The sequence below is a fragment of the Pogona vitticeps genome, chromosome 4 (assembly GCF_051106095.1).
Source record: "Pogona vitticeps strain Pit_001003342236 chromosome 4, PviZW2.1, whole genome shotgun sequence".
Taxonomy (NCBI): domain Eukaryota; kingdom Metazoa; phylum Chordata; class Lepidosauria; order Squamata; family Agamidae; genus Pogona; species Pogona vitticeps.
The window spans coordinates 15,794,411-15,817,253 of NC_135786.1; the positions used below are offsets into that span (position 1 = coordinate 15,794,411).

The 22,843-nt window shown below is 42.9% G+C and overlaps 1 protein-coding gene across 2 annotated transcripts in view; it reads left to right on the forward strand.

Moving 5' to 3' along the window:
• Positions 1-3,380: 3,380 nt before the first annotated feature.
• PMEPA1 (prostate transmembrane protein, androgen induced 1) overlaps positions 3,381-22,843 on the forward strand; it is an 86,605-nt gene continuing 67,142 nt past the window's right edge. The window contains exon 1 of one of the 2 annotated variants that reach the window (XM_020797470.3): positions 3,381-3,657. In XM_020797470.3, the coding sequence (XP_020653129.1) occupies positions 3,555-3,657 (103 nt within the window). In that variant the 5' untranslated portion in view covers positions 3,381-3,554. The remainder of the gene's footprint in view (positions 3,658-22,843) is intronic. The other variant, XM_078392153.1, reaches the window with a different exon arrangement.

Genomic DNA, 22,843 nt, shown 5'->3' on the forward strand with positions numbered 1-22,843 from the left:
CGGAAACTTCAGATGGTACCGAATGCGGCGACCAGACTTCTTACTGGGGTGAAAAGGTACCATCATATTTCCCCCACTCTGGCCGCTTTGCATTGGCTGCCCATTCGTTTCCGCATTGATTTCAAAGTTCTTATAGTTACATATAAAGCCCTAAACGGTTTAGGGCCTCGATATCTGACAGAGCGCCTTTTCCCACCCAGTTCTGCCAGAGTCGCTCGTTCCAGTCAGGCCAGGCAGATGAGGGGCCTAACACCGAGGGAGGTCTTCGCCTCTGGAACAACTTGCCAGTGGAGATCCGCCTGGCTCCCTCTCTGGGTGCTTTCAGGAATAAACTTAAAACCTGACTATTTGGTCAGACTTTCCCTCCTGCCGTATCTAATTTCTTATACTTTTGCCACCTTGGATCTATATTATATGTTTATTGGTTTTATTGTTTTTAAATTTCTAAACCCCTCCAGAGTAGATCTTTGGTCTAGATGGGTGGGGTAGAAATCCAATAAATAAATGAATACATTTATTTCCAATTTTGCCTTGTGTAGTCTTGGGCAAGGTAATGATCCCAAACAACTCCCAAAAGAAGGGGTTAGTAAACCACTTCTGAACCCTCTATACTTAGAAAACCTTGAAAATGGATGCCATAGATTGGAATCATCTTGATGGCATGTAATGATTATATTCTTATTACAAGCCTAGAAGTAGTCAGTTATAATCATAGGAACAATTTTTTAAAAAATCATGTATTTTTTCAGTATTCAAAATTAACTAAATCGTCACTTTTTGTTGCCTTTTCTAGCTCCCCATAATTAGTAGGGGGAATGGCATTTGCTGCCCCTTTCACCCCTTCACCCTCCCACCCTTTGCTGATGTCCACTGAGTTTAGTTGTGATTCTCACAACAGCTGGAGAGAAACGGCTGGAAATACTGTAGTTTGTTGACTTTGAGATATAAGTGTTTCTTCATGATGCTAGTGGGAACAATTCCTGGAAAATCTTGGGCTGGGGATTGTGTACATAAATGTATCCTGCACATAGAAAAATAAATACAGTATAGGTCAGCACAACTGCCTACATTTTTGGTCTTTCCTTGGGATGTAAGTGTGGGGACGGTCATTAATGTGTGCATTAAAAAAACTAGCCATGAGCACCATGGCAGTGCAAGTCAGAATTGGAGCATCCTTGCCTACCTGCCACCTCCTTCCATTTAACAATGTGTGGTCAAATGGCTCTAAAACAGGACCGAAAAAAGGTTAAGATGGTATAGCCCTCTTCCCATGAGCTCATAGTTCTCACCTATATGTGCTATTTGCAATGATAGGTATTGCAAGGTGTTGTAGAATTAGCAGTGCTGTTGATACAAACAATTACCAGCTAGTAAATTCGCTTACGTGAATGGCCCTACACGGATAGCTTTAGGAAAATGGATTTCACAACGTGTACTGGGTTCTTGAAACTCTGTCCATTTTATGTGCATTGTGACAGCGCAATACTATGGATTAGGGAATGTGTCCCTTTAAGATACTCAGAGACAGAAATGTGCTTCCTGAGACCTCAGGGGCGAGAAACACGGAACCTCTTCGGGTGTTTTGGTCTGCCATAGTCGGTTCTGCTGGTTGGGGCTGATGGAGTTCGCGGTTGCTAAACACGACATCAGCCGGACTAGGGTTGATTCTAGGCTATAAATACATACCTTGGATACCTTGACGTTGAGAGTTCAGAGCCCTTTGGTCCACAGCGGGGGTTGGCGGCATTGATAAGAGTAAGCCAATACAGATGGTCAGTAGCAATGGGGGAAGGTTCCTGCCCAGTTCTGTGGACCTGCCTGCCTATTGCTACAAGGGCACGGAGATGAGGCGGGGAGGGGGTGGGGAGCCCGTTGCCCACCCCCATGAAGCGGGATGAGAGCTTGTGGCAGCAAATCACCCTTGTCAGTCTCAAAGGACCTCAAGCCTCCTGGGAGCTGCCTCTGGGCTGGGTCAGGGGCCAGGATCGCTACATCCGCCAGTTGAGCCGCCCCAGGAAGCGGGTCGCCCAAACCAAGCCCCCTCCCCCGGGGTTCTTCCCTTCCCTCCTTTCCCACGCGGACATGTGCGTGTCTGCTGATGGTCGTGGGAAGGGATCGCTCCGGAGGGCTCCCGCCGCCGCCGAGGAAGGAGCCAGAGAAGGTCGCCGGTGATCCGAAGACCCTCGCCTCCCAAGACGGCACCATCACCACCACCGCCACCGCGCTTCCTCCTCTCGAAGGCGGAGCAAACGCTTCGGGAGCGGATGCGATTTAAGGGCGAGCCTTTCAGTGCTCGGGTGGTGGTGGTGGTGGTGGTGGTGGCTCCTTCTTTTGCTGAGTTCCTCGGGGAGTCCCGGGGGGGGGCTGTTGCCTGCCCTGCATGAATGGTACTACTAGAGATCAAGCACAGTGAGACACCCGCAATCTCCCTCTGTCGGTTCTTCCCAGTCTCGCACGGGATTATTTCCCCCCCCCCTTTCTATTCCCTGCTTTACAGATCTCAATTCTTCTCTTTCCTCCCCCGCCCCCCCCAACTTTTGCACCAAACCAAAAAATCCACCAAAACCACCTTCTGGGCCAGCAGCATCTTTTAAGAGGCTGGACCAAAATCCCCCAGTGGGGGGGGGGGAGAGGAGCTCAAAGGATGGCCTCCGGTGATTGGGACAGGAGGGCCGGCTATGGCCCCGCCCCCTTCCCTGGCTCCGCCCCGCCTCTTCTCTAGACTTACACAGACTCCTTGCGCCCGCTGGCCCGCCTCCCCTCCCCGCCCCTCCCCTTGGAAAGGGCAGTTCCAGTCTAGCGCTGACGTCACCCCCGTCTGTCTGCCCCCCCCCAGCCTCCACCTCCTCCTCCTCCTCCCGTTCCCAGATGAAACTGAATCTCCTTGGACTTGAATGAGGAGCAAAGGACGGGAGGGAAGGAGGGGCGGGGGGAGAGGCGAGGCGGGAGGGAGGGAGGAGAGAAAAAGGAGGAGGGGAAGGTGGGAGGGAGTTCCGAAGATCTTGCCTGGACAGGCGGGCGAGGAAAGGAGCGAGCGAGCGAGCGGGCGGGCGGGATTGAGAGCAAGAAGGGAGACCGAGGCAGAAACAAAGTCGCCAAGTCCCCTTTTCCCACCCGGCTCGGGGCACCAACTTCGAGAGCTGGCGGAGGGAGGGGGCGACGGAATGGGGGGTCACACGGGAAACCTCCGAGCCCAGGCCGCCACTTTGATTTGCCGAGATCGGTAGAGGAAGCGACCGACGACCCCCCCACCCCACCCCACCCCCAACTCCCACCCGGTGCATTTTTTGGGGAGGCGTTTTTTTCCCCCTCCCTTCCACAAAAGCGGCTCCCGACCCGCTCTCCCGGATCGCTCCCGATCGTCTCGGGTGTTTCTGCTCGGTGATCTCTCTTCCCCCCCCCTCCCTCTCTCCGCCTCCCAGCCCGCTCACCCAACACCCCGCCGCCGCCGCCGCCGCCGGTAAAAAGAAGAGCCTGGCTTTATGCAGCCCGGAGACCTCCTCCAAGGTCTTCCCGTCCTTTGTTTCTTTTCCTTTTCCTTTTTTTTTTCTTAAATGTATAACTTGATGGGTCTCAACAGCACAAGCGGAGCCAACCAGCCCAATGTCTCCTGTACATGCAACTGCAAGCGGTCTTTGTTCCAGAGTATGGAGATCAGTGAGTACTACTTTCGGAGTTTTCTTCTCTCTTTTCTGGACATCGAACCATCTGCCTCCCTTCTCGCTCCTTTCTCCTCTGCAAGCCCTCTTTCCTCTCGGCCGTTGAGAGGGGTTTCGGGCGGGGTGGTGGTGGTGGTGGTTTCCATCCCTCGTCAGCTTTCGGGGCTTCCCTTGCGGAGATCGTTCGGCGCAAGAGTTTCTCTGAACGGGGTTGGGGGGGGGGAGGGACGGGACCCCGTTTCCCTCTTCCCGATATGAACACGTCCAAGAAAGTGGGGGGGGGGGTAGAGAGAGGCGGAAAGGGCGCCCCAAAAGTGGTTCTTGAAATCGGGGTCCAAGATTCTTGTTTGGCTTGTTCTGTCTCCTCACTTGGTGGGGAGGGATCGGTGCCCAAAAGTTCACGCACGCACAGATTTTCGGAAAAGTTATTTCTGTGTGCAAAAGAGGGAGAAAAAAAAGCTATTTGCATATTTTCTCCCCTTCCCTCCCTTCAGTTTTCTCCTGTGAAAAACCCGAGGCTGCCGACCTTTCTCTCCCTTTTCCGCCTCGGCCCGCAGTTGTGATCCCCAATTGTAACCCTCGTTTGCGATTGCCATCCTTTCTCTCTCCCCCCCCTCCACCGCCCTTTCCCCCAAAATCCTTGGCACCAACAAGATCTGAACTTCAACTCGGAACAGACGCTTTCCTCTCCCCCCCTCCCCGGTCGTAGGCACGTTGCCCTTTTTTTCGGTTTGGCGGGCGGGGCGGGACGCGGGGACCGTGCGGGGCTTTGGCTGGTGGGGCAGACGATCGGGGGGGGGGGGGTTGTGGTGGAGAGGAGGCGAGAGGATGACGCGGGGAAAAAAAAAGAAGTCATTAGATCGATCGGGCCAGCTCGGGAAACGAACGGGGGAACGACGCGCTGGGAAGCGGCGCCTCGGGACCCCACCCCCCCCGTTCCCGGCCTTTTTCTTTTTTACCCGATGCGGTTGGGTTTCCCCGTCTTGCAGAGGAGGCCGGGGCGGGGGGGGGGGGAGGAGGACGGAAGAACCCGGGGCGGAGGGAGCCGGGAGGCGGCGATCGCCCGTAGGAGCTTTGTCTCTTTCCCTAAGCCAGACGGTGGAACAGCCTGCTCGGGCTATTTAAAGCACATGCTCTATTGGAGAATCCAGCGAGCAACCCCGGGAGCCCTTCCTCTCCCCCCCCCCCCAAACGAGACACTCTCTCTCTCTCTCTCTCTCTCTCTCTCTCTCTCTCTCTTCTCTTTCTCTCCTGTTTTATGAGCGCTGCCTCCGTTTATTGCCTCGCTGCAATCTGGTGCAAGTAGGGTCCTCTCCTTTCCGATCCGATCTTCCTCCAAGGTCTCTTCCCCCCCCCCCCCCCGTAAGCCCTCAATTCTTCCTTCCCGCCCTGCTTATTCCTACCCTTCCTCCTCACCTTGGCACCGCTTTTTCTGGGAGGAAAACAAATTTCATGCAGGCTAGGTCTGTCCTTTCAACTATGGAGAGCCTCCAGGGTTAGGGGCAGCCCACCTTAAATACTGGGTTGCTGGGATATTAGGGCAAAGAGGGCTGGGATGCGCTGCTGCCTGTAAGTTTCCCAAGGGAAACCAGCTGAGCGTTCTGAGGAGCAGGATTCTGGACCCAGAGGGTCCAGTCCAGCTCAGCTCAAAGGGAGAAGGGGTTTCTGGCCTCATTGCACCTCTCCGGCTCCAAACAGTTTCAGACGGCTTGGGGATTTGGGGAAATTATTGGAAAAGGGGGGGGGGCTCTTTAAGGCACCTCCTGCCACCATGGAATAAGAGAAAAATCATTTAGCAATTAAATGTCTCCCCAAAGAGTCCTGTGTTTGTGTGTGTCTGTGTGTGTTGAGAATGCAAATGTTATGTCCAGCGAAGGAGAATTTGTGGCTATAAATAGTAATCACTAGGTCTGAGAAGTAGATTACAGCTCTGTCTAGCCTTCCGAAAGGCCAAGTCAGACAAAGTTGACTGTTTTTCTCTCTCTGCCTGTGTGTCTGAGTCTGCAAAGCAAGTAAATCTGGAATTCCGAAACAGTATTTTAGTGGCGCGTGTGTATGGGAAAGACGCTTTATAAGGGTGGGGTGGGAGCAATGATTTCAAGTACGAAAGCTGCAGACCTGTATCTGCATATCCGACAGTTCGTCCCATTGAACTGGAACATTTCCGAGTAGACATGTCAAGATAGCATTGCACGGTATGCAGCAAAATAAAGTCACACTCTGTTCTTTCCTTGCCACTCTGTAATATTATGCACAAGAAATGCCCTATTCTGAACTCCCAGCAAAAGCATGGGGAGATAACCAGGCCTGGAATATTTTAAATAGTTGCCCAGTTTTGATGGGTTTGGCTGAGGGATACCTCCACCGACACCACCCCTCCCGTTCTTTACAAATACAGTGCCTGATATTTTAAACACAGAACCTGTGTGAAGGATACAAGCCATGCTCAGCTACATTCTCCTTAATTCTTAGTGTGCCAATGCCCTTGATATAGCTGCTATTTCACTAGACTGCCAGACACAGCAGGTCTCATAATGACTATGGGGAAGTCTCCTCTCCCCCTCGCCCCCTTTTGAAGAAAGAGGTGTCAAATTATTTCTTCTTTAAAATCTGCAAATTAGAAATCAATGTCCATGGCAAATGTAATTATCTCTCTAAATATTGCAGCAATTAAAATAATTTGTCTTCCCCCTTCCCTATATTTCACTCTGATCTTTAAACTGTTTTGGCTGTAGCTTTGGAATATTTATCTGCCAGAGAATCCCCTACACATGACAGTATTTTCTCTGCTAATAAAAATATGCATGCGGCTTCTGTCTACTGTGTAATGAAATGCCAAATGTTCATCTTCCTTCCTCCAGTCCTTCTCTCCATATTTTTGTTTCTTTTATTTTCAAATTCATCACCTTTATTTTCAGTCCCTTCCTCCAAGCTAATCAGCCATAATGATGTTTTGGCTGACACAGAGCCAGCCTTGTTAATTTAGTTGCCTCCTCTTCCAAAGAGACTTCATTTCTCACTCTTGATGAAGTGATCCTCAGGGGAATTTGACCTGCAAGGTTAGGATTAGTACTAACTGCAATATATAACAGATGCATTCTTTAGTTAGTTAGGACCAAAGTGAAATGCAAGGGAGGTATTTTTAGGAAATTAATTTTGATATAGTTTCATTTTTTAAGTCTTTGGAGGAACTGAACCCCCACAAAACAGATGTCTAATTTTATATTTGCTGTTTAGCTCTGATTGAAATTTAAAGGGTAGAAACAACTATCTGTTTAAAAAGCCAGATTTCTTTGGATATTTGGGCAGTTTAGAAATCCAGCTATTTCATAGGTACTTGAATTTTAAAAAATAAAATAGAAATATATAGAGAGGCTGATTTATTAATTTATTTAAATTTCCAGGGAGGGTATTGGCAAAATCTAAGTAGGCTGCAGTGCATATGTATTATATGCTTGAAAATAAGCCCCATTTTTTAAAAAAAATGCTTAAATCTTACTGCTCAAGTCTCTTGTATCAAAGCATATTATCATATGGCACAAGTTAATAAAGGCTATATTCATCCCAAAGTGGAGTTTGTTTCCTCCATTATACGAAAATGGAAAGCAGTGGAACCACTGACTGGAAATGCCAACAGAGTACATATGCATCTGTACCACCCCTGGCTTCCCAGACATATCCTACAGCAGTACACAGACTATTTAGACGCTAATAGTAACTGGAGAGTGTGACTGATTACATTTGAGAATTCTTTCACTGTAACCTTCCAGAGCAATTGCCTCATTTCTAAGAAATCTGCCACCATGAACTGGTTTATGTGACATGTTTCTCTGCATCTTGTCTGAAACTTGGATTCAAGTTTTACTTTAAGATTTGTGTGTCTCTCCCCCCGCACTGCACCCTCCAAAAACAAGCTAGTATGTTTCAATGGCTGTTCCTGAAAGGAGTTCCCAAAACCAGCCCACAAGCAAGGAGCTAATGTAATTCAATTTTTAAAAAAATTTCAAGGCATTGCATGACTATAGAAATTAATTTGACAAGAAAGATCAAAGAATGTTCTCAACTTTCTTTTAGAGAAGAAAGACATAGCAAAAATTTCCTGTTTCGGAATAGTTAGTTCTCTTCAAATAATCCATTGGCACTATGAAGATAGGTCTTGATGATAATGTTATTCAGTGGAGGAATTTTATGGGTTAAGAAAAAATCATTTTGCTTTCTATAGGGGGTGTATTAATCTTTATTGAGGAAACTGATACAAAGAACCGGACAACATCTGTTCAGATATTGCACACCTATGCATGGAGGTAAACAGTGAAAGTCAGTGGCTGTAATCCTATTGCACTTAGGCTAGTGTAAAGTTATGCTTCTGGAAGTTCACAGGGAGTTTCTCCAAGGGAGTTTGCATTGTGTGTCTCATTGCACAACTGATAGTGCAAGTAGTTACTCACCTCTGCCCATGAAACCACTTACTGAGTCTAACTTCCACCTTGGTGCAAATTTTGCAAATGCTTGTACAGCTCTGAGTTATGCAGAGGTAGCTAGACAACAGGATTTTGGCCATTGGATCTTATTTCTTAGTTAGACATTCCATCTTATGCAGATACTTTTCGGCAGACTCCATTGAATTTGGTTGGTGTCTCAAAGCATCACTTTTTCCTGTTTCAGTATCCACTTTTTGAATCACTGGTATAGATTTTGAGAAGAAGCACACTTAAAACATTGGAACATTTTTGCATCTAAAGAATTTTAGTACTTCTCCAAACCAGTATTTCAGTCCTTATGGAATGCTATAGCTCTCTTGATGGAGGATTTATGTATGTTTTAGTAATATAAACAGCTGAAAATATTTCCTTCAACTTAATTTTTAGTCTAAGTATTTGTATGTACCCTCTGGCTTAATCAATGTGAACTAATTTCACACCCTTATTTCTTTTCCACAATCACTAAGAGTTGTTAAAAACCCTCTTCTAAGAGTTGTAGAAAACCCACTGTATAAATCCCTCATGATTTTGTGTTTTATAAAGTTAAGAACTGATGTGTGTTAAGTAGTGACTGAGCCATATTTTGACTTTGTGTACCCTGAGAGTGATGAATATAAACATATAATAAACATAAGAAGCAGCAAATGTATTTCAGTTTGATCAAGATGCTAATTTTATTCAGTTCTGGAAACCAACGAGATAATGCTGCAAGGAGAAATTTGTTTTTAAAAGGTTACTGTCTCAATGTACATATGTGTCTCATTGTGAACCCACACTTAGGTTCATGTCTGGTTGACTTAGGGGATTGCTTATTTCAAATCAGCACCTGTAGAGAGAGGGAGTGCCCAATTTCTGTGCTGTGCTCCTAGGTCAGGGTTACAAAGAAGCTCTTTCCTGCCTCTTTTCCTCCTCCTCTTTTCAAGTTCAAAGTCTTGACTACTGTAGAGACGAGCAAGTACTTTGACCCGTCCTAGCAACCATGCATTGTGATGATGCTTTCTGCGGCAGGCAGACATCTCTGATGTTGTCCTAATCAGTCAGACAAAGTGAAATGAGGTCAACGCAGTTCGCACTGTTGGCTGGATTTGTAAATAACAAATCATCCAGATCAGCAGAGTAAGGCTACATCCTTCATTAACCTACTGTGCTTCCTCAAAACGTTTAATTCTGCCCATCGAGTTCCTTCAGGATTTTTGTCATTGACTTTGTTTGTTTGTTCAGGGTTCATAGTTTCTTAACCTAGAGCAGTTTGTTTCAACCTTAGGGGAGTCATGTTTCCGGAAGAAGGTAGGTGTGCGTCTGTGTAAATGAAAAAAACTAGAGGTGTAAATCCTTTGCAATTTATTCCTTCTGTTTATTCCTACTATAACTCACAGTAATGCCTCAGATGATCAGAGTCTTGTAACAAAAGGTTATGGATTCACAACTCCATGTGAGGCATTTGGGGCTGATGGTTGGGGAACTTGAACATTTAAGGCAGTTGGTAATAGGCGATCCTTCTGTATACCTTTTACACTGTACTGTGATGTCCAAGGTGGAATGGCCAAGCTAAACCCATCGTGATCATTCTCATCATTTTGGTGCAGATATTTGTCTTGTGAAGTATGACTTCGAGTAGCTAAGGTGATTCCTTAGTAGATTCCTGCAGCCAAGTAACTGATTTAAATTAATATGTGCAATTCATGGTTGTTGTGGGTTTTTCGGGCTCTTTGGCTGTGTTCTGAAGGTTGTTCTTCCTAATGTTTCACCAGTCTCTGCGGCCGGCATCTTCAGAGGACAGGAGTAGCAGAGTGCTACTCCTGTCCTCTGAAGATGCCGGCCACAAAGACGGGCAAAATGTTAGGAAGAACAACCTTCAGAACGTGGCCAAAGAGCCCAAAAAAACCCACAACAACCATATGCAATTCAGTTTAGGCCTTGCCCCCCACCCCACCCCGGGACACATAGTGGACTTTGATTCTCATGGTTCCTTTGGGCTGCCAGGACTCAATGGTGCAGTGATAGCAGAAGCCACACATAGCACTGTTGCCTTGCCAAGGCTAAACAGGGGGGACTAATAGCATTGTGTTCCCTTGTCGTTCTGTTCCTCAACCCCCAGCGAGCCTTTGCCCACTTCCTTTCTGTCTGCAGTGCACAGCTGTGACCCTACTTCACTCTCAGTTCCTTCCTTGTTTGAACTCTGATGTTGCCACTATTTATTGTTTTATCCGGTTTCTGCTTTTTGAACTATAGTCTCCTTTGTTCTGCAGGCGCTCTTGTCTTGTATCCAGCTTTCCTAATGATTCTCTTGCAATCACCCACAGAATCTTTTTGATTTGTGTCAGAGCATTGTACGAATTTTAAAATGATGGACATATATGAAATATAAAATTCAAACCCGTTTAAAATGTTTACAGAATTAGTCTACTTTTGACCCCGAGTATGATCTCTCCCAATCTCAAATGTTGTAGTATTTCTTCAGGGCTGGCCCTCCACCTAACAACCCTGGGCAAACCCATATTTCCCTGACTTTCCTGTCTTTTTAGCTCTTATATTCTACAATCCTTGTCTACCTATCCTATCTTCAACCCCCTTACCTCTCATATTGTTGTGTCCTGGGACCTTTTCCTAATCTCCACACACTGAGGTTTTATTTCCAAACTGACAACGTTCCCTTCTGTTATAGGAGCTGGACTGCAAATAGTCAGTTCCAAAAGCAACTGGACATGCCATGTTTCTACACCAGCTCCCTCCATCAGTTGTGGTTGGTTCAGTTCACAGACACAACAGAATATAGACTAGTCTCTAAAGAAAACAGAAGGCTGTCTCCTTTAATCTCATCCCTTTCACTCCTCCTAAAACTAGGAAGCTAATCATACAAATTTCTTCCAAATGGCAAGCCATTATGATCAGTAAATATATGTGGTTTGTCTGAGTAATAGGCTTCATCTTCAAACAAGGTGATTGAAGACTCATGACCAGTCATGACTTCATGTTTTGTTTGTATGTGTATGACAGAACATGTCTGGAAGCATGTGTTGGTTGTAACTTATATTTTGCATTTTCACATGTACCAATTAAACTTCTTACAGTATGTAGTTAAAACGGTAATGTATGAAGTGGTGCTGAGATGCTACATGATGTGTAGCAAATACTTGTTCTGTTGTTGTTTTATTCTTTAAGTACAAAGGGACATTTTAGGTAGTATCTGAATAAGCAAGTCATGGAAGCTTGTGATGTTGCTGTCTTATAAAAATACAAACTGTGGTTTACTACGATGTTTGAGGATTTGCTGTAGACCCCAGTGGAGTCAAAACTGAACCCCACAGCAGACACTCACTGCATGGAAGTCAAAGACAACTCAGTAGTTCTGAAAACAGCTGTATTGGAAACACATGTCTGGAAGCATGTGTTGGTTGTAACTTATATTTTGCATTTTCACATGTACCAATTAAATTTCTTACAGTATGTAGTTAAAACGGTAATGTATGAAGTGGTGCTGAGATGCTGCATGATGTGTAGCAAACACTTGTTCTGTTGTTGTTTTGCTTTTTAAGTACAAAGGGACATTTTAGGTAGTATCTGAATAAGCAAGTCATGGAAGCTTGTGATGTTGCTGTCTTATAAAAATACAAACTGTGGTTTACTGTGATGTGGATGGACCTTGGGCATTTTTGTTTCTCCCTGACTCATCTGGCCCATCTGTGAAGAGAAGATCCAGAGTGTTTGCTTTTATAATGAACTGTCTATCATTCAGAATTTTTTTCTGACCCTAGAAAATACTGTGGCTACTTTAATGATGGTTTACTGAAACAAATCAACAACCCTTAGCTTAGGTAACCAGCCTATTTCAATAAACCACCAATAAAGACTTAACTTTAGTTTAGAGTCCAGCTGTAACTGCAAACTGATTATCTGAAAGTGTAGGCAGCAAATACACAGAAATGGAGAGAGGAAGGGAATCACATGAGTCCAAGACTCATGTAACACTAAAATGTAGTTTAATATTAAATCCATAGGAAGCCATTTTTGTTTCACAGCCAGGTCTTAACCGTTTAATGTATTTTCTGAGCCCTCCTGTGCTTGTAGAATTGTGTCAAGATTACTCCAAAGTGTTTGTTTTATATAGGATAACCACTCTAGAACAGACAGAAGAAGCTGTACCCATGGCCTTTTGGGCATTAGGTACTAATCCTTTCCTTCAAGCAGTGTTTTCTACCTTTTTCGCACTCTCTTTTTGACTTGCGAGAAATTGAGGTGTTATTAACGTGAGGGTTTTAACTAAGCAAATAGGCCCAGATGCTTTTTAAAGAGAACACCATACATTAGAATTTTCCCTTGATATATATATGTGCCAAGAAGTATTCCTAGAATGGGCTATCAGACATGTTGAAGAGGCGTATATCTAATTACTAGAAGTTCAAAAATGTTTGAGGATTTGCTGTAGACCCCAGTGGAGTCAAAACTGAATCCCATAGCAGACACTCACTGCATGGAAGTCAAAGACAACTCAGTAGTTCTGAAAACAGCTGTATTGGAAACTTGGATGCATTCCAACCTGTGCCACAAATATACGTACCAATAAAACTCCCTTTAAGAAATCTTGCATTTGTAGGATGGCTACATTCCGGAAAACTGATATTACAACTTCTGTTCTTTGTTTTGTGCACCAACTTACTCAGATCTTTCCACATTCAAAAATTATTCGTTGGACTCAAATTAAGTCATTGCTGGAAATAAGAAACAGAGCTGGAAAGATAATTGGCTTAATCCAAATGAGTTTGTTCCTACAGCTGCACGGGGAGGGTCGTTTTAGAGCAAACAAACATTTTTCCATTTATCCAGTAGAAAATTACTTGCTGTGAGTGGTAAAATCTGAAGCATAGGTACTTATAAGTCCTGAGAGATGCATAGTGTCCAAGGGGAGACCCGAAATGCAAGCAGTTGTGTGAATCTGTTTCAATAGAAAAGCTCGGATGGTGTTCATACGTCTTGAGAGCAGGTCTGTTGTAAAGATAATGGGCATTATTTGACCACCACTGAGGTATCTTGCAACAAATACCTTTTTACTAGGGAGATCCATTCTTTTCCCAATCCTCAGCTGTGAAGATTGCTGCTAAATTCAAAGGTAAAAAAATTAAATCTGAGTAGGATGGTTAATGGCATCGCAATGCCAGCTAATACAAAAGTGTAAGTGCTTTGAGCTCTGGTTCAGCTGTAATATTGGCTAAACGTGCAATTGAATGGGAAGCTGGCAGCAGAAGCAAATGCCATTCTCCTCCGTGATACACTTTAGAAATTATTTATTTATTTATTTATTTTATTTATATCCCGCCTATCTGGTTGGGTGAGGACCACTCTAGGCGGCAGAGGATATATTAAAATTCTTTGCTGAAGTGCTGGACACCATAGATGACCCATCTTCACACCTGGTTCCAAGCTTGGTTGTAATCTGTAGTTTTCATCAAATTGCCGTTTTAACTAGGCTTGTGTCAGAAGGCTAACTCAACAATAGAATGTGTATCTTCCTGGATCATGCAAAGATTAAGACCCAGAAGTGAAACTTTTCTAGGTCATGATAGTGGATTGTCTGTGTAACACCCAGATCTTTGTAATCCACTATCAAGGCTCCAATCTCCTCAGAGTTTGGAAAATTGATCATTTTGAATTACAGTACAACTCCCAGAGTCCCACACCAAGGTGGCTAGGGAATTCTGGAAGTTGTGGTTTGGACAAGTAATTTTTCAAAACTCTGTTTCTTCCTATGAGCTTGCACCCTATAGAACAGCATGGAATGACTTGTTCTTGATGAGACTGTCCGCCTCTCTCTAGCCTTGTATTATCTGTTCATAGTTGCAGCTGCAATCTGACAAATAAGGTCTTCCTTATCACCGGCTACTTGACTATTTTATCTGGCAGTAATGAGTACTGCGCATGAGGCCTTCTGCAAACAAAGCATTTACTCTGAATGATCATCTCTTCCTTACACCAAAACATTTCCGTGTCTCCTTTGTTTTGATCCTAAAGCGTTGCTTTACTATTGCCTATTGTGAATACAAGTCCTCTTTGGTGCACTAGGGAAAGAATTTAGGACAGACAATTTCAACCTATGAACCAGTTTTACTTCATCCTGGGTCAGTCAAGAGCAATTGATGGCCCACAAGTGTGAATCTGCATTACAGTATATATTTAAAAATCATATACAGTGGGGTCTTGACTTGAGAACTTAATCCGTATTGGAAGGCGGTTCTCAAGTCAAAAAGTCTGTAGGTCAAGTCTCCATTGACCTACAGTGCATTGAAAACCGATTAATCCCGTAACAGGCCATTTTTGTTCCATTTTGGTTTTTTTCTGGTCTGTAAGTCAATTCTCAGGCTGCAAGTCAAACCTAAATTTTGTGGCCAGAGAAGTATGTAACTCAAAAAGTCTGTAAGTCAAGCCATCTGTAAGTCAAGGGTTCACTGTACTTTATACATGCACACCATCACTTTCCTGTCTTGCTTTGTCACTTGATGTCATTGTAGCCAAATATATGTGACATCCACATATTCAACAGGATTGCAAGCAGTGTAATTGAAGGACATCAGGTGGTGGGCATGCATGTGTGAATCAAGCCTAAGGCTACCATTGCATTTATTTGATCGTTACCTACATTTTTATCCTACTTTTCTTCCAAGGAACTTCAGGTTACATACACAGTATACCTCTTCCACACTTTACGTTCACAACAATCTAGGAAGTTAAGTTAGGCTGAGAGAGCAAGGGGCTTAAGGTTGCACCATGGGTCTTGTGGTTCAGACTCCCGCCGTTTCTCATATCCCACCACTCTAACTACTATAATACACTGTCAGGAAAAGGCTTCTGAAGGAGACTGGGTGACTTTTGGGGCTTCAAGGACTTGCGCATATTTATGTGCAGTTCCTGTGAACACCTCAGGTGTTCTCTATTAGAGAAATCTCAACACAGGTAGAGGAGAAATCTGTGGCTTTGCCTCTTTCCTCTGTAGTTTCATGGCTTTCTTAGATACTGAGGGAGTAAGGGTCCCAAATCATGGTTTGCAGAGCTTCCACTTCCCATGTGCAGAAGGACAACAAGGAATGATGTGGATCAGGATACAGTGGGGTCTCTACTTAAGAACTTAATCCGTACTGGAAGGTGGTTCTCAAGTTGAAAAGTTCTTATGTTGAATCTGCATTTCCCATAGGAATGCATTGAAAACCATTTAATCCGTATCTGCTCTTTTCCGTCCATAGAAACTACAGTGGAACCTCTACTTAAGAACTTAATCCGTTTTGGAATGGTGTTCTTAAATTGAAATGTTCTTAAGTTGAAGCAAAATTTCCCATAGGAATGGACTGAAAACCAATTAATCCGTTCTGGCTGTTTTCTTTTCTTTTTTTCTTTTCTTTTTTGTTATGTAGAGGTGCGTTCGTACAGCAAAGCTGGTTAATACGTACTCTACCACTAGGGGAGATTTTTTTTTTAACCAAGATGACCTTTAAAAAAGAGCAGGAAAGATTTTTTTTCTTGTTCTTATCTTGGATTTCTGTTCTCAAGTAGAAGCAAAATTTAGCAAATGGAGCTGTTCTTAAGTTGGATTGTTCTTAAGTAGAGACGTTCTTAAGTAGAGACCCTACTGTAGTTTATTTCTGCTTATGGTGAGGTTATCCTGCTATATCACACCTGAATAGGGTTTGACTGGCACGAAGATACAAAATAGTAATGGATTAGTAGTATGCCCACAGATTTTTTTTAAGGATGTCTGGTTTACAAAGAATAGTTCTGCAGATCTTAGACTGACATCAAGGGAGATAATCTAGCAGACCTTTCGACATTTTGTTGAAGTTTTTGTTATACCTTGAAAATCTTTGTCAGCCATGTGTGAAATGTTGTGTAGAATGGTTAGCTGTCATTGTTGAATTCTGCTGGTTGTAATAAGCCTTTTGGAATCAGGGGCCAAAATCCTATTGTAGAGCCACTCCTATGTAACTTGGAAGTTGTACAAGCCATTATGAAATTCATGGCCAGGTAGAAGTCATATCCAGCCAACATAATCCATTGCATAATTAGGTACACAGTGTGGACTGTGTAAGAGTAACTCCATACAGACCTCTGCAGGCATAACTCTATGCTATGCCAAATAGGACTTCAGCCAGAGCTTATTAAAATTCAGAAAATGGGAAAAACATCTACAGCTAGAGAATTTATTTTTATGGGTTGGTTAAATATTGCAGTAGTTTTCACTTATTTATCAAATGTCTGTAAACAGTGCAAAGCCAGAAGCTTTAGAATTATGTTCAGTGGGGTAATCTGAATATACTGGGTCAGCTTGTCTTTGGCCTGATCTTTTGCCATTAGTTCACACCTGGTTAAAGTGCGGCCCGAGGGCCACATACGGCGCACGAGCCGCTGCTGTCCAGCCCGCAGACAGTTTTGAACATCAAAACCATTTATAGCTTTTTGTCTAAAGTTGATCAGTTGCATCTCTGTAACATAGCGCAAAAAACCTCTTTAGTATTTGTGAAGATTAACAAGTTTAAAATAAAAACAATCATAACATCACTGATTAATCTTATTTTTTAGTAAAGTTGGTTCGGCCCCCGAACACAGTTCAGATTTTTCACGTGCCCCCCCATAGAAATTAATTGCCCACCCCTGCATTAGTTGATAAAGATGCCTGTACAGTGGCAAAAGTGCCACTGGCTGCTTGGATATAATTTTGGTCGCTTAATGATGGCTTTGTCCACTTTTAGAGACATTAGAACAAATGGTTAACCAATGGCATTAGTCAGAAATGACTTAGCAGCAAGATCACCATGAATAATACAGAAAAATCTCATTCCACTTTCTCCACACAGTTCATAATCATGTAAGCCTCTAGCAGTTCCCTCATAATTTCCTTCTCCCTGTTTTCCCCACCCAGTTTCCAAAGCTGCAAATGCTTGCGCCTTTTGTAATAAGAAAGATGCTCCAACCCCTTAATAAATTTGGTCGCCCTCTTCTGCACCTTTCCCATTTCTTTTAGAGATGGATTGGCCAGAAATGGCCACTCCTGAATTACTTCAACCTTCCAATTCACGTTTCCTGAGCAGTCCCCTGCCCCAACATACCAGTGATTTCTAGCAATAAATCTTCAGCTCAATGAATCAACTTTGATTAGCCTTGTGTAAAGAGCATGAGTAATTTCTTTGTTCTCTTTTCTCTCTCCCCCTCCCCACAGCCCACCTTTTAACTTTGTGATTGGTGTCTGCAGAAGGCCAAAGGTATGGCTTTATGGAAAGCGTGATTCATTTATTGGTTTGTCTGTCGACTGGTTATCTTTCAGTCATTCCAAAGAGCTCCTACTAGCCAAAAATGAATCATGCATGGCTAAGTGCACAAACAAATGGGGTCATGCTCATCTGCAGCAACTTTTCAAATCTATTTATGGTGTCAGAGAAAAAGGTGGGTGTATGACGAATGATGGAGTGGGTGCCAATTATTCTTGTGAATATACCCGTTAGGTAATGCTTGCCATTTTATATATATTACAAAAATCCTCCCTCTGCACTTTGCTAGTGCGTTTTCCAAGGGTAGCTTTTATATACTATTGTATCGACTTAAATCATATATCTTTCCCAAGTATTTCTGGCAAATTCCTTTTGTTGAAAGCTGCTAGCATCACCATGCCTACAGAGGAATCTGTTGCAGGTTGTAAACCTATCTGTTGCAAACCTATCTTCTCAATTCTATTTAAAAGGCATGTATTGGCTTTTAGGAGTTGTATCAGGTACATGAAGGATCTGTGAAAGTGTGATGTCCAAACTGTAATGAGCTTGTCTGTTTCAGAGACTAAAAACAGATGCATTCAAGACCAAAAATGTACAAAACCCACTCATCTATTCCATTCAGTCTTGGCATTTTTTTCTAAAGGGACCATAATCAAGGAGCTAGCCCATAATTGGATAGTGTTTTAGTCTGCATTTGTCAGAGACTGGTAGCATGTGTGTACTGCATGATTTCTGTGACCTTTAAAGAACAGAATGAGCTAAGTGGAACCATACCTGTTGGGAAACCTGCATCCTTTTCTTGCATCCTTCCTTCAGCATGTGCAAGTCATACTAGAAACATGCTATGTTGAGTTTTGCTACCAGAGTTTAGCTCTTCATTCAGTTTCTTTCCGGGTCATATGCAGGTATGCAGATGATTTAATGCAGTTTTGGATAGACATGCACCTGTACTGAGGGCATCAATATCTTTACTATATCATAGTTCTAAGCTATTCTAAATGTGGCTTTCCACTGTCAGGTTGGCCTTGCTTTTGTGCATTGGTTAATAATTCTTAGAAACCCCTAGGAATGGGGGGATTCTGGGATATATTGTCCAAAAATATAATGTTTCTAAGCCCTGCTTCATGCTATTTTGTAGCAGCTATTTTGTTGGGATCTTAAGTTAATCTCTCTTTTATCTGGTTCATATCTTTCTTGCTTGAAATGATTAACCCGTCTATATGCCCTTATGGATTCAGGACCATAATTCAGTAGTAGAACACATGCAGGAGATCTCTTGTTCATTATGTTTAGAAAGGATCCAGATTGTTTGGTGAATAGATGGTTACCCATTGCTGTACAGTTTACTTTTTTAATTTATTGTGGTTTTGAACCATATTTCCACTTAATGAGTGCTTTAGGAGATTTGTACTAGAGCTTTTTTTAAAATACTGTACAAAACATGAAATACAGTAATTGGAATAACAGGTGAAAGACATATATTACAATGAAATTGGAGAATCTTCTAAAATCAAGGAAGTAGCATCAATCTTGGAAAGTCTGATGGAATGGTATAATTTATATCAGCCCACTGAAGGCCAGCAAGGGAGGCAGCCTAACCTTCATATAAACAGAAGATTGAATAGTCTTGTTCATAAATGAGCTAACTCTTAAAAAGAACTCTTTAAGCTAAGTCAGTAAACCCCCCATGTATTGTGAAGTTGAGTTGTGGAATAGGAAAGAGAATAGCTGATCTTGAACCCTGAGTTTGGAAGGAGCTTTGGATGACAGCCTGATTTCAGCCAGTTGGCTGCCTCATCTAGAGTAGACATAGTAAATGAATGGGATTTACATAAGTGTCGAGTCATTGTTCAGCAACCGATTCCATGAGTTTAATCTAGTTGACGCTAGAAACTGGATTTCAGTCAACATTTTACTTGTTATAAGCCAAAATCATATTTTGTAATTACATCTGCGTAAGGGCAATGGCATCACCAGCAAAGAGAGATTTCCAGTGATTAAAGAGTTCTTGGTTCTGTTCTGGGACTTGCACGGCTCACACACAATGAGACTGATTAGAAGCAAGTTGAACAGGTGGCAGGAGTGAAGCAAACTTTAATTACTGAAAATCTCCCCCTACCAGACACATAATTGCCTTTAGGTAAAGATAAAGGTCCCCCTTGACATTTAATCCAGTCGTGTCAGACTCTAGGGGGCAGTGCTCATTCCCAATTCCAAGCTGTAGAGCCAGCGTTTGTCCATAGACAGTTTCTGTGGTCACGTGGCCAGCGCGACTACACACGGAACACCGTTACCTTCCCACTGTGGTGGTACCTATTTATCTACTCGTATTTTTACATGCTTTTGAACTGCTAGGTAGGCAGGACCTGGGACAAGCGATGGGAGCTCACACCGTCATGTGGATTCTATCTTACAACTGCTGGTCTTCCGACCTTGCAGCAGAGAGGCTTCTGAAGTTTAACCCGCAAGAATATAAATATATTACCATTGTAACTTGACATTAGCCTGAATCCTGTTCACACAGCTCTTTACTCCCGGATCTGTGCCAGCTGGATTCTGGTCAGTGAATACTTCTAACTACTTTGGGGGGCCTTGAAACCATAATAACCGGTAGTTTTTACAATACAAGACTCTAAACTTTGTTTAGATGTTAGGACTTCACAGCTCATACTCTCAAACTCACAGAACTACAAAACAATTGAGGGCCTGGTTCCACAGTGGAATAATTATTCACTTTCTTTCTTTCTTTTTTTCTTGGCAAAATGAGGTGGGGAGGGAACCCAGTCTCTGAAACACATAGCAGCTTTGGAATTGTAGAAGGGACATTTGTGTTAGCCTGTGCAAGCATTATAGATAAAACAAAATTTAAAAAAGAATAAAAGAACTTTTTTTAATATTATTCAAAAACACCAGGTACAGTCAAATTTTAAAAACATTGGTATTATATAACAGATACAATTTTAAACCAAAAACCTAAGTATCTGTTAAATATTGGTGCAGTATGTATGCTGTTCCTAATATTGCTTTTTTTGGTAGCTCTGACTGTGATTTCTGAGATCTGCAACTACTTATAGTACTCTATGAAGTTTCTTGATATTGTTCCCAAAGCCCCAATGACTACGGGGGCCACTGAAATGTGTTTCTTCCAGAGGTGAGATGTTTTGATTGCCAGGTCTCTGTACTTTGTTAGTTTTTCCAATTCTTTATTTTCAACTCTGGCATCCCCTAGAATTGCAATGTCAATGATCCAGACATTTCTTCATTCTATTACTACTATGTCTGGTGTGTTAGGTTCAAGGTGTCTATCAGTTTGGATCTGGAAATCCCACAAGATCTTAATTTCCTCATTTTCTGACTCCTTCTCTACCTGATGTTCCCACAGGTTTTCGGAGGCCGGCAAGTTATATATATTTTTTGCACAATGACCAGTGCACTGTATCATGTCTAACTTTGTAATCTGTGCAATCTTTGGACATTCACAGATGAGGTGTGACACAGTTTCATCTTTTTCTTGGCAGATTTATTATTATTATTATTATTATTATTATTATTATTATTATTATTATTATTATTATTATTATTATTATTATTATTATTATTATACCACCACACCTGTCTGCATAACACCACACCTGCTCCACATTCCATGTTCTGATGAGAGGATTAGATGCGTATGAATCTCTACTGGTTAGTCATGGACTCCAAATTTTCTTTTAAACATTCCTTTGGTCTGTGATGACAAAGGTGACACCCCAAAGAGTAGCCGGGTTACTTTTAAACTGCAGTTAAGTCCTGCTGATGCATTTGAAATGTTTTAAGAGGAGGCAATTCAAAATTCTTCATTTCTGGTTAAGATCAGTGGACGTTTTGGTTTAAGGCCTGCAATTGGAACTTTCTCGGACTTAGCAGAATGGAACTATGCTGAAAGGGGAACAAGTTCCTCCATTGTAAAAGCAATGCTTTTAGCGCTCTCTCTCTCTTTCTCTGTGTTTGTGTGTGTGTCCATGTGTGCATGCGTGCGCATGTACACACACACACACACACACACACACACACACACACACACACACACACACACACACACACACACACAAAAGCTGGCTTCAGAGTTTTGCAAACAAAAATTTCTCCTTGGACACTAGTTAAAGCACAATAATTGTGGTAGCAATGACCCATGGTAAACTATAGGGCAGGTTTATTCTCTTTCAGCACTGTGGGATTTTACTGCTTGGTGAAGGCACATACACTTGATTTATTCTCAAAAGGCTTTTGAAAGAAGCGTGTGTCATCTACAATTTTGCTTTAGGCAGGGTCAGGATGTATGTATGCTTTTCCTGACTATCTGTCTAGGAATTTTTACTGAAGTCACTGACAAAGTCAACCTTGCACAAACAGAACTCTTACTCGAAGGTTTCGACAATGATCTTTCCTCCTCCATTATTATTCCTTTATTGCGGTTGTTATATTGAAAATAAGTTCTCACTGTAAAGTAAACCTCACTTGTGAAAGGAAGGAGAAGTAGTCCTTCTGGATTAGGAGAAGTCAAAAAGGGCTGTTGACAGAATCCATTGAAACAGCGAGGAAGCATACTACATATCCCCTTCCTCTTCAAAACCTCTTGCTAGGTAATGTATAGGAAGCTATATGAGCAATTTCTGAAATTTCTGGAAGGTGGAGTACCTGCAAAGTGGCTTGACAGCAGCTGTTGTGCCCCCCACCCCCCCAAATCTGCAGGAGATCCAACAACTGAAGCTTTGTTCAGTGCCTCAGTGGGTGCTCTGTATTCAAGTGTTTGGAATGATTTGGGAAACTTAAGCTGAGGGATGGAGGGGCAACGAGAGGGAAAGCTTCCTGTGCGTGCGTTGCCTCGCTCTTGAGAGGAAACATTTGAGTGGGAACATTTCTCTTGGAATAAAAGCTTTCTTTTTTTCCTGTCTCTCCAAAACTATCAAATGACACTTTTAACACAGCTTGAATGTCATCCATTTTAGGACAAAATGAAATCTGGGTCTTGGGCTTTAGTGGCACTGAAGAAAACAAATGCTTCCCGCAGTCAACACTAGCGGTTTTGGAGGGCTAGACTGAGACACTGAAGATTATCTTCCTCTCAACCACTTTTGAACTTCTTCCACTGCCTCTACATTGAGTGTTTTTTAAAAAAACAGAGCTAGTCAACTTCCCCACCACATGTTTATTTGTTCACTGTGGTTTCTTAAGCAACTGTTATTGCCAGTCAAGATGAGCTTTGCCAGAACTGGGAGGTCAAAGCAGTCTGCAAATTTAATTGTCTTGTGGCCAACGTGGCTATCCCTGCTTTTAACAAAAATAGGATCTTTTTTGTCATTGACCCGTGCTAATCTGTTCTTCCAAGCTGACTTCCAAATTCTGCAAACAAAAATGTTCCCTTGGATTCCAGCTAATGTGGAATAATTATAGTAGTAACAATCCATGGTAA